Source organism: Mustela erminea, chromosome 7 (assembly GCF_009829155.1).
Source record: "Mustela erminea isolate mMusErm1 chromosome 7, mMusErm1.Pri, whole genome shotgun sequence".
Taxonomy (NCBI): Eukaryota; Metazoa; Chordata; class Mammalia; order Carnivora; family Mustelidae; genus Mustela; species Mustela erminea.
In genome coordinates, this window is record NC_045620.1 from 17,265,158 (window position 1) to 17,283,568 (window position 18,411).

General features: G+C 40.8%; 1 protein-coding gene across 13 annotated transcripts in view; it reads left to right on the forward strand.

Moving 5' to 3' along the window:
- The window catches only part of PTPRT (protein tyrosine phosphatase receptor type T), a 1,064,037-nt gene that overhangs the window by 798,855 nt on the left and 246,771 nt on the right, over positions 1-18,411 (forward strand). For all 13 annotated transcript variants that reach the window (XM_032350627.1, XM_032350634.1, XM_032350629.1 and 10 more), the window contains exon 12: positions 5,876-6,149. In XM_032350627.1, the coding sequence (XP_032206518.1) occupies positions 5,876-6,149 (274 nt within the window). The remainder of the gene's footprint in view (positions 1-5,875; positions 6,150-18,411) is intronic.

Genomic DNA, 18,411 nt, shown 5'->3' on the forward strand with positions numbered 1-18,411 from the left:
CCACCATGATGTCCCCCATCACACAGGGATGCCTGTCTCACTCTGCCCTATCTAATGGCTTTGAGACAGAATTGTTTGGGAAGGAGCTAGAACAGGGCAGTAGAGAAACCTTGAATTTTACTTTTAAATATTGAGGTTGGTTGTGGTATTGATGAGTTAATTCTGAAATGATTTTGTGTGTATTGTGTGAGAGAGTAAATGAGTAAAGAATATTGATGGAGGCTTTTTACTGGAGGAAAAAGGATAAACAGGCAGTCGGGAGGGTGAAGCATCTTGTGTTAGTGGATTTGGACTGACGATATCAGTATGAACTAATGGGTATGAATTTATGAAGCCTATTTCTGGGAGAATATTGGACCCAAATGTACCCTTTATGAACCTGGGCAATCATCACCTGCGAACCACAGTCTCCTCTCTGTCACCTGACTTCAGCATTCTGCATGGATAGTAACAGCCCCTAGCTGGAGATCTCGTCCCCGATACACAAAGGGGACCATGGGTTGGGTTAGTGGTTGATGGATGCCTCAGATAGGCCCCTGGTCCCTCACAAAGGAGCATGAGTTCTCATGCAGACTGCTGGCTCAGGAATCAGAAGGGGCATGAGTCTCCAGTGGCCGGGTCCTCTAACACCTGAAGAGAAATTGCTGTGTGTCTTCCTCTTCGGGGTGTCTCAAGCAACTGTTCTATATGGGCTGGAGTCTTGGGACACGAGAGGAGAGTGTTCTAGTCTCAAGAGATACAAACTAGAGGGTTGAAGCTACCAGCAAGGCTAAGTCTGAACAATCAGGAAGAGAAGGCTAGGGGCAGTCACCGTAACAACAGGGTCAACAGTAGACCTTGAAGGTGAGCTGCAGTGAGGAAGCAAAAGCCAGGGAGAAGAAAGAAGGCACGCACTCCCCTCTGCCTTTCCTGTTGGAGTATAGCTGCTTTCAGGGTCCTGTAAGAAGAGACTCTCAGGAGAACTTATACAGAAAATATGGTCACAAATGTCAGTCTTCTCATTGGGAGAGGTAGAGGGGGTGTCCCAGGAGGGGGAAATGGGTACATAAATGCTGTATGTTGTGAGGTAAGCATCTTAAGATCCTCTTATACTATCAGGATTTTTGTACTAAAAAAGAAAAAAAAATCCTTTCTCTCCACAAAGGATCCTGAATAGTTTATTGCAATGACTTCTTTTGCACTTGAGATAGGACTTTTGGAGAGTTCTTCTCATTTAGGTAGATTTTATCATTATCAGCATGCTGAGAAGAGCTTAGGTAGGTATATTTCCAAGAGAATGATGATCAGAATAAAGAGACAAAACAAAAAGAAACTATCTTGTTCCCGCCCCACCCACCCCTGCCCCCACTGCCTGAAGTGGGGAAGGACAGTTGCATAATTTGCACGTGCCATCTCTTCCTTCCTCCTACTTCATCAGAGTTTCCTGATCTTGGAGAGAGGCTGGATTTGCTGCCAGAAGGATTTTAATGACCAAATGGTGTATAGTTTTCTGGCTGCGGTTGCAGATTTGCCTCTGAATGGACAAGCTGCAGGCACAATGGGCCTGAGCATGTTGCTGGCTATACTTTGGCACATTCATCCCAACTGTATGTGAACTGTCGGTTGACAGCACAGTTTAACACGCCCCTCCTCAAATATAGCCTTTGCTAGGCTTTGTGATTTCAGAAGGAGCTGGGTAGGAAAGATTTAAGTAGTTCAAGCCGCTAAGTAAAAAATACTCAGAAGGCCCTTTGTACATTTTGTCGGCTTCTAGTAAAAGAAGGCAGGCAGAGAAATAAAGGATACAGGACTGTAAATGAGAAGTCTGGCTTTCTACTTTTGCTGTAATTTGACAAACCTGGGACACTCTGCTGTCGGCCTCCGCATCTTCTGTAATCTGGCTACTGAGTGTGGTTGAATTGGCAGTTGAGTCGTCAATAGATTGGTGACAGGATCACAGGCTGGCCCCTGGAACATGTTCTGCCTCCATCTCTAGCCTTCTGTGGAATATCATGCCAGTCCTGGGCAGTGCTCAGGCCAGTCTTGTGACTCTTCTTGATCCATTCCATCATTGTAGGGCCAAAGACAACAGAAAGCAGTTCCAGGAATGAGATTCAGCCCCAGTGAAGCTCCCAAGGGTTTGGGTTCTCAATTTAGAGGGCAAGGGTGACAGAAGGAGTCAGGAGTGGCATGAGAGTTTTGGGCTTAGAAATGAAAACATTTACTGCAAAGATATAGATGTAGTGAAGAAAAAAGGGGGCATATGCACCCCAATGTTCATAGCAGCAATGTCCACCATAGTCAAACTGTGGAAGGAACCAAGATGCCCTTCAACTGATGAATAGATAAAGATGATGTGGCCTATATATACAATGGAATATTACTCAGCCATTAGAAAAGATGAGTACCCACCATTTGCATCAACATGGATGGAACTGGAGGGAACTATGCTAAGTGAAATAAGTTAAGCAGAAAAAGAAAATTATCAATGGTTTCACTCATATGTGGAACATAAGGAATAGAGCAGAGGACTACAGGGGAAGGTGGGGGAAACTAAATGGGAAGAAGTCAGGAGGGGGACAAGCCATGAGAGACTCTGGACTCCAGGAAACAAACGTAGGGTTACAGAGGGGAGGAGGATATGGGGATGGAGTAACCATATGATGGGTGTTAAGGAGGGCATGTGTTGTGATGAGCGCTGGGCATTATATGCAACTAATGAGTCACTGAACACTACATCAGAAACTTATGATGTACTATATTCTGGCTAACTGAACATAATTTAAAAAAAGAAAGAAGGAAATTGAAACAGAGGTCTTCTCACGTGGATGGGGTTAACCCAAGAGTAGTTAGGGATAGACTAGGCCTCAAGGGAAAGACTCACAGATCTTTGCAACCCCTGTTCTTAGGGATGAGGCTGTTCATGCTTCCCAACCTGGTCAGGAGGATATGAGGGCTAGATAGGCTGGAGAGCCCAGTTCCATCTTGTGGGTGCTATTACAAGCTCCCACAGGTGGACCCAAGAGACTGTTGCTCCTTCACTCTTCATTGCCTTTTGCTCATTCCCTCATAGATTAGAGTTCCATGAAACATAAGCCCTCGACAAGCAGTCCTTAACACTCTAGCCAGATTCAAAGTTTTACTGAAGACTGCTATTACATGTAAACCATTGGGGGGTCCAAAAACTGTTATAGACACCTCTCCACTCTCAGCTTGTGACCTCTAGGCTTGGTTCTTGGGTCTTTGTGATGTTTTTCAGAGATTGTTTTGAGCTTAGCTGTCCTGAAAAACAAACTGATTGTGTCATTGAGAAGGACTCCAGGGTTGAGGAGGAGGGAATAGGCATCGAAGCCCTAATTTGATTTAGGTGTTTATTGACTTCAGTTTTATGAACATATATAGTTGATGTCACACACACACAGACTCTGATGTCATACACACTTAGGTGTGCACACACCTAGGTGACAGTCACCTGGATATCACATCCACTCGTTCCAAGAGTATATATGTTTGTTCAGTTTTTAGACACCCAAGTCCTATAGATGCTCATTTGGACATTGCTCACACTAAGATGTAGTCTGCATTCCCAGAAAGATGGGCTACATTCACTTACATGCCACTCACATGCCTTCTGGGCCACTGAGCTCTCATTCAGATGTGCCCATCAAACAGTACATATGCTTGCTGAGCCATTACTCACCTCAACTCAGATACCACATTCTAAGTGTGGCAGACATTCATATGTCTGTTTCTTTTTCATTTGCATTACTGATGATCCTCATGCTTAAGGAGATTCAGGGGAAGACTTGCCATGTTGGGTGTGGCATGTTTCCTTGGGTCAGTCCCTCCGTATCCTTTTATTTTCAATTCAAATGGTCCTGTGCCTCTGTCTTTGCCCAAGTTGTGCTTCTTAACCAAATAGCTCTAGATGGACAGCCTGATCTAAAGATGGTAGCCCTTACCATATTCCATCTTCATAAACCATGTGCTATCTCACTATGGCATCTTTAAATGATTGGTTTGGGGCCACTGCTGCAATCACCTCATTAATTCACAAAAGTTTCCTGGGGGCACTCTTTGGGAAATTGATCTTAGGGCATGAGTCCCAGAGATCTATGCAATGAAATTCTTCTAAAAGAGGAACATTCATTCAGGGCGCCTAGGTGGTTCGATTGGTTAAGCATCTGTTTTTGGCTCTGGTCATGATCTCAGGGTCCTGAGACTGAGCCCTGCATCAGGCTCTCTGCTCAGTGGATAGTGGTCGTCGTCTTCTTCCTCTTCTAATTCTTCTTCTTCTCCTTCTCCTCCTCCTCCTCCTCCTCCTCCTCCTCCTCCTCCTCCTCCTCCTCCTCCTCCTTCTTCTTCTTCTCTCTCTCTCTCTCTCTCTCTCAAATAAATAAATAAAATCTTTTTTTTTTTTTTAAAAAGCACTTCTTGGAAACATCCCTGTTGACACTGTGATCTTGGACTTATATCCTGCAAAACAAAAATGTTTGTTGTTTTTAGCAAGGAAAAAAAAAAAGCACTTTTCAAGAGAAGTACAAATTGTATACATTCACGGAGGTAGTAAAATGCTATCCAAATGCACAAACATTAGGATAACTTTTATTAAAAAAGTATACACATTTGGCATATAGCTGGTGTTGAATAAAGCCTTGGTCATCTCTTCACACACTAGCACCTCCTTACTTACTTCCAATTTTAGTATATGTGCTGCCAAAGTGAGCACTCCTTACTTACTTCTAAGTTGAAAGGAATGGCACAAGATCACTAGACAGGAATTCAGAGTATTTACTGTTTATCTTAATTAGGGATTCTGTATCCAGTCATATTTGGTTTCGTGCCTGCTTTCAACTTAGTTTGTTTCACTTGAACAAATATTCACCGATCACTGTATGGGTATCAGGCAGCCTGCTCAACAGTATATGGTGGAGGGAGTGATGCAGAGATAACTAAACCAGAACTCCCACTGTCCAAGAGGTCACAGCCTAGCCAGAGGAATGGTAGTTCCATGTACATATTACTGTAATCCTAAGAAGATATCCATTAATGAATTGTAGGGAACTAAGGAGGAAGACTCATTCAGATTGGGAGGGTCTAGATGGAGTTCATTGAGAAGATGAAAGATAGAGTCAGCCTTTAGGGAAAGCCTTCCACCAGCAGAAGTGGAGGGCACTACAGGTGCCAGGAGGAAGCATGAACTGATGATGGCATGGGGTGAAATCCACAGGATGTTTGTGCAATAGCAGAGGGTCTGGAGCCTAGAATCAGGGACTAGCCCAAGAGTTTCCAAAAGAAAGGAAGCCAGGCACAAGTGTCTCCAGTGCCAGGATGAGGAGTTTAGATTATATCATTCAGATAATGGAAAGCTTATGAGAGTGCTTGAAGAGGGACAGTGTTATATTCAAGAAGGTCCATGAGTTGGGTAGTTGATAAATAAGTTAGAGGCAAAGAGACAAGTTGAATCCAGGTAAGAGGTAGGGAAGAACCCAACCTCAGCATTTTCAGTGAAGGGAAAGAAAGGAAAAGGGCAGGTACAGATTGCCGATGTCAACAGGGCTTTTTGATGATAAATGCAGAGTGATATCCAAAGACGTAGGAATTGAAGATGAGCCCCAGACTTGAGATCTCATCACTTGATGGGCAATGCTACCCTTTTCTAAAGAAAAAATGTAGAAGGAGGAAGCAGATTTGTTGGGCTTGGGACCATGTTGCGTTTTGGATATATCCAGTGTGAGCTGGCCTTGGGACATCAAAATGGAGATGGGTTTCTATAAATCAGTGGGTTTATTCATTCTAAGTCTTAAGAGGGAGGTTTAGTTGTAGACAGAAGTGGTGATAAATAACAAGTCCGTCCTTCCAGATAGTTGCTCATCTTCCTCTCTTTCCTGTCCAGTGTTTATCAGCTGGTTGTCAAGGAAGAGCGACTTCAGAAGTCACGAAGGGCAGCTGACATCATTGAGTGCTTTTCGGTGCCTGTGAGCTACAGGAATGCCTCCAGCCTTGATTCTCTACACTACTTTGCCGCTGAATTGAAGCCCGCCAACCTGCCTGTCACCCAGCCATTTACAGTGGGTGACAATAAGACATACAATGGATACTGGAACCCTCCTCTTTCCCCTCTGAAAAGCTACAGCATCTACTTCCAGGCACTCAGCAAAGCAAATGGAGTAAGTATGGCCACATGGAGGTCATTTCTTGCCTTGTGTGTATTTTCCTCTTCTCAAATGAAAACTAGCATGGGGATCAAATCTAGCCCCATGCCTCTGTGTGTGTGTGTGTGTGTGTGTGTGTGTAAACTTTTTTAAATACAGCAATGCCTATTCATTTATATAGTCTAAGGTTGCTTTGATGCTATAACAGTATAGTTGAGTAGTTTATTTTTTAAAAGATTTTATTTATTTATTTTTTATCAGAGAGGGAGAGCACAAGCGGAGGAGTGGCAGGCAGAGAGAGAAGCAGGCTCTCCACTCAGTGATAAGCCCGATGTGTGACTTGATCCCAGAATCCTGGGATCACGACCAAGCCGAAGGCAGATGGCTAACAAACTGAGCCACCCAGGTGTCTCAAGTTGAGTAGTTGAGACAAAGACATTATGCCACATAAAGCCTAAAATATTTACTGTATGACCCTTTACAGAAAAAATTTGCAGACCTCAGTATTCAAAGTTTAAAAGGTCTGCGGTGCCTGGCTGACTCAGTCAGTTGAGCATCCAACTCTTGACTTTAGCTCAGGTCATGACCTGAGGGTTGTGGAATTGAGCCCCACACTGGGTGAGGAGCCTGGGTGGGATTCTTTCTCTGCCTCTCCCTCTGCCCCTCCTACCAACCTCCCCTACCACATACCCACAGGTGCAAGCACATACTCTCTCTAAAAATAAATAAATAAAAATAATAAAAGATAAAAAGTTCTTTCAGATTACCTCTGGGCAAATCACATGCCTACCTGAAGATCAATTTCCTCACCTACAGAATAATACCTATCAATTTATTATTTATGAATGAACTAAACATGTTGTAATTAATCAGTGAATGTTAACTCTTTTGTTATTACCAATAGTCACATTAGAAAATGTTTTCTTCTCCCAAAGACAAGGTAACCTTTTTTAATGTCAAATGTTTCTTTGGTCAACATGGGATGCCAGTCATAACATCACAAAAGCACAGAGCTGGAAAAGATCTAAAAGGTCACCATATATCTATTCCCCCCCCCACATAAAACAATCAACTTTACAATATCCCACTTAACTGGTATTAGTGCATATTCCTGAATAACTCCAGAGACAGAGAACTTACTCCTTTACGTGGTAACTTTACTGATCTCTGGGGTAGCTGTGGTTCTAAGAAGTCCTTTTATTGTGCTGCTCTTATTATAGCTTTTATTGTGCATGTCTCTTATTATAGCTTCTATGCATTGCCATTAGTCCAGACTCTTAGGTCTCAGGAGAACCAATGCAATTGCCTTCTTGGGCAGTATTCTTTTAGTTCCATAAGATCTTTCTTACCATCTACATAACTTCTGTTCAAACGTACCATCTGATCTTATTTCTGAAAGTTCAGTATCTTTAGTTCCTCTTATGACACAAGTATTTTCTATCTAGAATACTTTCGTGGACATATCTCAGATTGCTGTATTTCATTCAACAAATATATAACAAACAATGCCATATGTTAAGCTGTATAATTCGTATTAAGGTTATAAAGTAGGTGCCCTCCAAGAGCTTTCATAACATAGGGGAATCTGGTGTGTACCACGTTTCACATTATTTCTGGAGAAGTGAGAAGCTCACTGGAGAAGGAAACACTGAGACAAAAGCAAGATCTGGTGAAGTATGTAGCCTCTATAGGCTCTGGTGGCCAAGATGGAGAGTTTAGTCTGTCAGTGGAAGTCATTACCTTACGAGAAACCTGGATTGAGGAACTAATTAACATTTTAAATGTCCACATAGCCATTTAAATTCCACATTGGTATTTCAGTTCTGCATTTATTACTTGCTCAAGCAATGTTCCTCACAGAGAGTTTAAAACTACAAAGAGAAGCCGCCAGACTGCCTTCCATCTGTCCATCTGGTCTTCCCTCTGCACGAAACACTCTGATGTATTGAGGAGGAAGACATAAAGATGAGCAGAAAGCATCTGGGGGCCCATCTTGTTCCTGGTTCTCTGCATCCCAGACTGGCCAGTTTATTGGTGGAGCACAGCTCTAAGAAAGTGTGACTTTCCCTGCTCTTGGCAACATGTCAAGAGGTGCTTTTGGGTTTGCATGCTGTGAAGAAGAGTAGCAGCTGCACTCAATTCACTCTCTGTCACATTGATACCAAAACTCTTAAAAAAAAAAAAAAAAAAACCAGCGAGAGACCAAGTCTGCAGAACCCCCAAGAAATTGAGATATGGACCTAAGGAGGAATTTGCTGAACACAAGCATGGTTGGCTTTTGGTAGAACAGCAGGTGACATAGGAGGACTGTGGGAAGTTTTGCTTCCCAAACATCACACAATGGACTATCTCCTCAAGACACGGAGTTTTGCCTTTAGGAAAAAAAAGTCATCCTACCCCAAAGCTACCTCATCTAGGAAGCAGCTTCTACTGTTGCTTCGAGATGAACAAGGGTCCTTGAATTACTTACGCCTTCAATCCCACACTATGTGTGATCCTGTTCTGGAACTAAGATTTGCAGGAAGGAAATTAAGGGGATTGGGTGCATGCTTATGACAGGGATCTTGAATGTGCCATTGGCCTCACAGGAACAGAGAGGAAATGTTGTTGAGAGCTGGGCACTCAGCGTGTTGTTTTCTTCTGGCAAAGGAAAAGCTGCACACTGTATTTCAAATTACTGCATTCAGTATTAAGTTTTACTAAAAAGAGTTAAGCTAAAGGGTCATAGGAGCAGAAAAGCCATTCTCAGTCTAACAGATCTCTGCCTGGCCCTTCTCAGATTCCTCCATCTCGGAAAGGGCAGCAGACAATGCAGTTAAGCCTGGAGGATTTTTGAAGAGAAAATGTTATAACCCACAAATTCTTTATCAGCCAAGTTGTTGTTCTTGTGCAAATACATCAGAAAGACATTCTCAGTATCCAGGGGCTCCCACATGCCCTGCTTCTAATAAATCATTCAAAGAGCAATTGACCAAGCAATGAATCAAAATAAGGAAATCTACAACAAAGATATATGGAATGAAAAGACCTGCAGTGAACATGGAAACTAATTCAACACAGTGTTAATGCTAAATTATTGCTATAAATATGTTCTAAAAAGAGATGGTTAACATACAAATAATTACCTAAGGAGAAAATGTATAATATTAAGAATTATTTTTTCAGAGTCCATAACAATCTGAGGGCTTTGAAGGGACGGGGGGTGGGAGGTTGGGGTACCAGGTGGTGGGTGGTGGGTATTAGAGAGGGCACGGATTGCATGGAGCACGGGGTGTGGTGCAAAAATAATGAATACTGTTACGCTGGAAATAAAAAAAATAATAATAAATAAATAAATAAATAAATAAATAACTTAATAAAAAAAAAAAAAAAAAGCCAAAAAAAAAAAAAAAGAATTAAATTTTTAATCTGAGTCTGTAATTTGCTGTTATGTTAACAAAACCTGAGGAGGAGCCGGAGGATTGACGAGCGGAGTGTGAATAGAAATCTGCCCATTACTCCACGTTAGACAGGATGGAATAAATAACTTCTACTCTGTTTTTGACACCGAGAATTTTTGAGAAGTATAGTTTTGTAAACATAAAGGCAGCTTTCCAATCTATCCTTTAAAAAGTTAGAAAACAACAGACTACAAAGAAAAGGTGGAGAAGCAAAGGAAACTATAAGTAAATGTGAAAATCAGCAACTATAAAGCAAGCCAGAAGACAAAAGCATTAGGTTTGATTTTTTTTTTTTTTTTTAAGTGGTGCTTTGTTCCCCTCGTAAAAGAGGAAAAAATACTCTGGGTCAAGATATTTCTATACCGCTAGAAGATTAAAACCAAAGGATGGGGCAAAGTCATACTAAATTAAAACAAATCAAAGTAAAGTAAAAATGGCCATTTGTTGCAGGGTGTTTGTGGGCCAGGTAGAATAATTTACAATACAATCAATTATATTGCTCCCAACCTAATCTGCAAATTTTTTTTTTTTTCTTTAGGGTAAGAAAATTTTAGGGTCCAGATACATTTATTCTGTGGATATTAAGGATTGTCTTGTTTTGTTTTATTAGTTCGTTTAGCAGAGTGGCTAAATATCCAGACTTTACAATCAGACTACCTACATAAAAAAAATCCTAGTATCTTTGACTTTAAGTAAGCTGCTAAAAAAGAATTAAATATATTAAGTAAATATATAGGAAGCATATAGTATATGTCAAAAAAGGGCATTTCTCCTGAGTGCCCAGAATAAAACAGTAGGCCAAACAGACAAAAACCCCTGCCTTCATACTGTTTACATTCTAGTAGTGGAGCTGTTAAAAATAAATAAGTAAAATAATGTGTCAAATAATTAGTCATTAGATTTATGAATGTGATTTCACTCATTAGCTGTTGATGTAAGATCTATGTTGACTATTAATAGGATGAGGATAAGGACATTATGTAAACTCTAGAGTAACCTATATAAATGTGGAGTATTATAATCCAACCCTATAAACACTATGGAGAGCCCAAGTATGATATGCATCATGAGCCATGGTGCTCAGAATCCTTGCAAACATTTCCATGAAGTGTGAGTTGTTGACAGGCACTTTTATTGGGAATTTTTATCAGATTATTAAAATCACACTTATCCATTGACTCTTTCTTCCTTTTTTAAAATTATGTTAGACACTATACAGTACATCATTAATTTTTGATGTCGTGTTCCATGATTCATTGTTTGCATATAATACCCAGTGCTCCATGCAATCCATGCCCTCCTTAATACCCATCACTGGGCTAACCTGTCCCCTCAACTCCTTCCCCTCTAAAACCCTCAGTTTATTTCTTGGACTCCCTAGACTCTCATGGTTCATCTCCCCCTCTGATTTCCCCTCCTTCATTTTTTTCCTTCCTTCTCCTAATGTCCCCCATGCTATTATTTCTTATGTTTCACAAATAAGGAAACTGTATGATAATTGTCGTTCTCTGTTTGACTTATTTCACATAGCATAATCTCCCCCAGTCCCATCCATGTTGATGCAGAAGTTGGGTATTCATCCTTTGTGATGGCTGAGTAATATTTCATTGTATATATGGAACACATCTTCTTTATCCATTCATCTGAAGAGCATCTTGGCTCTTTCCACATCGTGGCTATTGTGGACATTGCTGCTATGAACACTGGGGTGCATATGGCCCGTCTTTTCACTACATCTGTATCTTTGGGTAAATACCCAGTAGTGCAATTGCCGGCTCATAAGGGTAGCTCCATTTCCAACTTTAAAAAAAATTTTATTTATTTTTTAAATTTCTTTTCAGTGTTCCAGAATTCATTGTGTATGCACCACACCCAGTGCTCCATGCAATACGTGCCCTCCACAATACCCACCACCAGGCTCACCCAACCTCCTACTCCCCTCCAAAACCCTCAGTTAGTTCCTCAGAGTCCAGTCTCTCATTTCCAACTTTTTGAGAAAACTATACACTGTTTTCTTACAGAAAGAAAACAAGGGTAGCACTGACTGTCAGTGTTTTGTCCTTGGTGCTGAATCCTCAGTGCCATTCTCATTGTGAATCAGCTATATTATAACCATTGCTTTGGACATAGCTGTATTATAGATCTATTATAGCATTTTAGAATTGGATGATTTTGCAGTGTCATCTAATGTAGAGGAGAAGCCAACAAAGAAATCTCCAATAAAGCATTCTTGGCAGGGCATTATAGAGCCTCAGCATGACCACTGCAATTCTCTGGAGGGAAAGAGCTGACTCCTTTATTAGAACTTTCTTGTTTCTGTAAAGCCAAATTTGGTCTCCTTAACTCACTACTCTTGGGCACTTGTATTGATTTGAACAAATCAAATATTTCTTTCCCATGTCAGCCTTTTGGAGAAAATATGACAGTACCAACTACCATGTTAGCCATCCAGGTTGTTTCTATTGATATTTTTTTAATTTTTTTTTTTTTATTTTCAGCATAACAGTATTCATTGTTTTGTACCACACCCAGTGCCCCATGCAATCCGTGAGCTCTCTAATACCCACCACCTGGTTCCTCCAACCTCCCACCCCCCCACCATTTAAAACCCCTCAGATTGTTTTTCAGAGACCATAGTCTCTCATGGTTCACCTCCCCTTCCAATTTCCCCCAACTCCCTTCTCCTAACTCCCCATGTCCACCATGCTATTTGTTATGCTCCACAAATAAGTGAAACCATATGATAATTGACTCTCTCTGCTTGACTTATTTCACTCAGCATAATCTCTTCCAGTCCCGTCCATGTTGCTACAAAAGTTGGGTATTCATCCTTTCTGATGGAGGCATAATACTCCATAGTGTATATGGACCACATCTTCCTTATCCATTTGTCCGTTGAAGGGCATCTTGGTTCTTTCCACAGTTTGGCGACCATGGCCATTGCTGCTATAAACATTGGGGTACAGATGGCCCTTCTTTTCACTACGTCTGTATCTTTGGGGTAAATACCCAGTAGTGCAATGGCAGGGTCATAGGGAAGTTCTATTTTTAATTTCTTGAGGAATCTCCACACTGTTATCCAAAGAGGCTGCACCAACTTGCATTCCCACGAACAGTGGAAGAGGGTTCCCCTTTCTCCCCATGCTCTCCAACACATGTTGTTTCCTGTCTTGCTAATTTTGGCCATTCTAACTGGTGTAAGGTGATATCTCATTGTGGTTTTAATTTGAATTTCCCTGATGGCTAGTGATGATGAACATTTTTTCATGTGTCTGATAGCCATTTGTATGTCTTCATTGGAGAAGTGTCTGTTCATATCTTCTGCCCATTTTTTGATATGGTTATCTGTTTTGTGTGTGTTGAGTTTGAGGAGTTCTTTATAGATTCTGGATATCAACCTTTTGTCTGTACTGTCATTTGCAAATATCTTCTCCCATTCCGTGGGTTGCCTTTTTGTTTTGTTGACTGTTTCCTTTGCTGTGCAGAAGCTTTTGATTTTGATGAAGTCCCAGAAGTTTATTTTGGCTTTTGTTTCCTTTGCCTTTGGAGACATATCTTGAAAGAAGTTGCTGTGGCTGATATCGAAGAGGTTACTGCCTATGTTTTCCTCTAGGATTCTGATGGATTCCTGTCTCACATTGAGGTCTTTTATTCATTTTGAGTTTATCTTTGTGTACAGTGTAAGAGAATGGTCGAGTTGCATTCTTCTACATATAGCTGCCCAGTTTTCCCAGCACCATTTATTGAAGAGACTGTCTTTTTTCCACTGTATATTTTTTTTCTGATATTCTAATATGCAGTTGCTTCTGTTTCTCACATGACATGATTTTCTGTAAGTCCTTAATCCTATTTATTCTATACTCTCATAGACATACTCCATTTTCCCAAAGCCCTCCTTAAAAAGGGGTACCCAGAACCTGCCTTGTGCTACAGATATAGTTAGACCACACCTGCTACATTTTCACTACTCTGCCTCTCTTTACTATTTTCTAAAACATTATTTCTCAAACATTCCAAGGTATTTTTCTCTCTTTGGGGTGCTTATGCAAGCTGTAATTCTACCTGAGTGTCTGTTTTCTTCATTCTTTGCAGAACTAGCGCCTTCTCATTTTTCAGGCCTCATCTTCAATGTCACACCCTCTAGGAACTTTCCAGTCATATTATCTAAGAGCTGTCCATGCCACTACTCATACATTAACATGTGTTTTCTTTATAACATTAAGCATATTTTAATTTCACTGGTTTTTATATAGTACATGCCTCCCTCCTTAGACTGAGAGCTCCAGGAGGTAGCAGCTCTTTTTTGTTTGCTGCCATATTCTCCATATTGAGTACAATATATAACTCATAGTAGATACCTGATTATTGTTGGATGAATGAATGAATGAGATTATGAACTGTTTCTTGTGTTCTGTGAATCGGTTTCCTCACTTATGAAATCAAAATGGTAATATACACTTTACACAATCACTTTGAGGATTAAATGGGGAGAGATCTCAAATTCTGAAAGGCACCAAATAAGTGTCAGCACAGTCTGAATTTCTATCCAGTGTAGCATGAGATGTGGTTCTGAGCTATTTTCACCATAGACAGATGAGCCCTAAAAGACCTGCCTTCCATCATAATAGTAAGACTTTTCCCCAGCTGTCTCATTTCCCAAGCTCCAGGCTCCTGGGCAGCCTTGATTTCCTCCAGATCTTCCAAATGGTACCCAGAGTAGCTGTCTCAATTGTAAACAGCAGGTGGGTGCAGTTTTGCATTGTTTTTTTCCCCCCACTCTTCCCAGAATGAGGTCTGCTGAATCTACTGTTCTCTGCATCCCCACCACCATTAGCCATGATTGTGAAGTTGAAAGGACCATAATTAACGGTTGGATGCAAAACAAGTGTGGCAAATTCATGCAAATACCCACCAGAAGCCACCTTTTCTTGGGCAGGGCTGTTGTGCATATTCTGTTTATGTAGCAGGGAAAACTCTTTCCTTGCCATATCTTTTTCATCATGTAGGGGCACATTTAACCTGAATGATGCTTTTGCCAAATGGTGATCTAAATAAGAGAAGTGGGAAGTAGAAGGGTGATTGTTCTTGTTCTCTCGCTTTCTCTTCCAGCTCCTGAACTCAATTGCCTCTTGAGAGCAGTCGGAAGCCAGATGCTATTTTGAATGGGTCCTCATGTTTGCAATGTAATCACATTATAACAGTTAGGGGTATCTAGGTAGAGCTGGGTTAGAGAGAATTCTGTGTCTCTGAATATATTGGAAGCTATATTTAGTTATGTCCAAGCACTATTAAAAGAACATTTGTACATGGATTGATTCTCTGTGGCATGGTGGGATGGAGAGATTTGAGAGGTAGGCATCAGACAGATTTGGCTTTGAATTATGGCCAGTTCCAGTGATGTGAACGTGAGCTGTTACTTAACATCCCAAGATGTATGATGTGATTAATGACCTACCTCACCCAAATTTGGGAAGAGTAAATGAGACAATACATATAAGTCATCTGTCACAGTTGTAATATTTGTTCTTTTCCCTTTTGCTGATTTCCTGCAGCTCCTCTCCTGAAGGAAGGGAAAGTTGGAGCATCCTTATCTGACTTCAGGAACCATGTCTATGTGGCAGCTGCTGACTGCCTTGACTCGCCCATGACTTAACTGCTTCCTAACCCCATTTCAGGCTATCTTTTTCTTAGTTTAATGTTTCACATATGGTTCCAAGCCTGACCTCTCTTCTTGTTGAATCTTGTGACATAATTGATTTTGTCTTTGGAGAGTAATCTTACTTCTCCCAATCCCATTTCCTGATTCTGTTTCTACTTTAGTGACTGCTCATATGTCATGTGGGAAAAGGTCAGGTAAACCATGGAATGAGAAGATGTGGGAGTTCCAAGCTCAAAAAGTGAAGATCACACAGGGTATCTCAAGACTTGGATCTTAGATGTTCTGTCAGGGAATTTACAAGAAAACTCCTATATGACTTAGGACAAACTAATTTATGTTATAGTAGCAAACAACCATGAAATCTCAGTGTATTATCAGAAAAAAAATTTTTTTTTCACTCCTGCGTATCCAAAATGGGTCGGCAGAAGGGTTCTGTTTATCATAGTTACTTGGAGGCCTAGGCTAATGGAAGGCCCATCTTGACATACGTTTCCACTATCACCAAGGCAGAGAAAGTAATATGGCAAATAAAACACTAGTTCTCAAATTCTACACAAAATGACCCATAGCACTTTCACATTCCATTGGCCAAAGCTATTCATGTAGCCATGCTAAACTTCAAAAAGAATTAGGCAGTGCCTTCCAACCATGTGCCTAGGATGTGAACTGGGATATTTGAGACCACTCCTAATGACCACCACACTTCCACATTATGCACAATTATGAAGCTTTCCCTTCCACCCTTCTAATTCCCACAATACCCACACTCACTCTTTCAGCTCCTATGCAGTCCCTATCATGGATCCTGAAAACTTTTTATTCTTGAGTATCTACTGCATCCCAGACACTAAGAAAGTATTATCATCTGTGCTACTTCCTGACTGGTCTCACAAACAAAGTGACTCCATTTGAAGCAGTAAAATGGATGGCCTGAAATCCCATCAGCACCCAATAATCTCATAGCATCTCAGTTACTTCATACTGAAGAAAGGGCTTTAGTAAGAGCTTTCTCTCTTTATCTCCATGGATACAGGGTAAAGAAAGTCTAATATTCCCTGTGACACTATTCCACTATGAAAGGCAGTCATTCTTCCAAGTCTGCCATGCAGTGTGGTTGAGAGGCCTCAGAAAATTTCAGACCTCTCCCATCCATCAATTGCTGATACAGATTGTAATAGAAAACTGTGAACCAAGACCTCCACATACCTTTTTTTTTTTTTTTGACTTGTTGCCATAGTCCTATGTTAGGAACCTGTTTCTGGATTGTATCAGCTCTGTTACAGCAAAGAATTGAAATGGACATTTGGAATCCAGGGTTATCAACAAAACCTTTCTACAACCACTTTGGAGAATTTAGGCCTGGTCAATGCTCTTCTCAGTTCTGTTCTTTCATCAGAGCCTAGGTTTCATGCTCCATCAGCCTACCTGGTCCTCCTTCCCAATCCTTGGATCCTAGGTACCAACCAGCTCCTTGGGCGTACCTACCTTTGGGCTCTATTCCACCAGGTGAGCCTTAGCACCTGCTCTTGAAAGTTCTGAACTTCTACTGAAGGCCGATGGGGCTCAAACTTCTCTTTTAAAGTAACAGAGAAATTCCCTGAGTGTCACCTTGTACAAATATCAAAATGAGCTCTCCCAGGTTGCTAATTTATTTTTCCACTCACTTACATTTCCTACAGATTTTATTATTACAGTATGAGACCTAAGGGACCAAGAACATTTTCCTTTTTGATGCAAATATACTTTAGACTCATTTGGAAAAGGAAATGAAGGTTACCCAAATGTTGACAGCTGATAATCTTGTCAGCCTGGGTCTTGAGGCATCAATGAAGGCTCCAGCCCTGAGTCCTAAAGAGGTTCATGGAAGTAGCAGCCTAAGTTTCCATAAAGCAGGGGTTTCTGCTTCCATCAGGCCCCTTCGGAAGACAAGGGTCCCCATGAAGTTTGGCTCAATTGGTCCCCAAATGGTGAATAATCTGGGATACCTCTGAATTTGGATATTGGATCCATTGGTTTAAAAACTGACTCTGCTGTTTTTTAGCTACCTAAACTGAATACTGGTCTGCTAACCTTCAGTTTCCCCATCTGTCATATGGGGATGAGGTGTGCCCTTCCAAGCTCACTGGGGTCTTTGTGAGGAATAAGCAATAGGTATGGTAACTTTGTGAGCATTCCTAAGTACCTTTTGAATGAAGATATTGCTAACATGAGTGTGTGTGTGTCTGTGTGTGCATGTGAAAATTCAACATGTGTATATATAGATAATACACATAAATATTTTGGCATGTGTATATAATCATGTGTGTATATATGTATACATATGTGGGGGGGTGTGTATGAATATGTATACATATTTAGTTAAAATTTTAAGTTAGTTCAAGAATCTTAGTGGCATAAAGGTCATCATTATACCAGAGACCTAATATAGGTGGCTAATGAGAACATTATCTATACCTCTTGAGTTTCTTGGGAGCAAAGGCAAAAAGGAGTGTATGGGAGGTTTGCAAAGCTTCTCTTAGTAGACAGAAAGAAGCATACATACTTTTCATGGGAGACACTAGAAGGGAAATTTATCATATACATCCTGATAGAAGGAGCCCTGAGGAGATACTGGTCAATATCATATCTCTGTTCCAGAAATTCATTGGTCCATTATCCATCAATGTTGTGATACAGTATTAAACTGGAATTTTTAAATTAACATATAATGTATTATTTGCTTCAAGGGTGCAGGTCTGTGAATCATCAGTCTTACACAATTCACAGCACTCACCATAGCACATACCCTCCCCAATGTCCATAACCTGGCTACTCAATACCCCCTTCCACCCTCCAGCAACCCTCAGTTTGTTTCCTGAGATTAAGAGTCTCTTATGGTTTGTTTCCCTTCCTGGACCTGTCTTATTTCACTCTTTCCCTCCCTTCCCCACAACGCCTTCCAACCCTGACTCTCAAATTCTGCATATCAGAGAGAGCATATGATAATTGTCTTTCTCCAATTGACTTATTTTGCTTAGCATAATACCCACTAGTTTCATCCACATTGTTGCAAATGGCAAGATTTTGGGTATTTCTGATGGCTGCATAGTACTCCCATATGTATGTGTGTATGTTTGTATGTATGTATATAGATAGATGATAGATACATAGATGATAGATAAATAGATATAGATATATA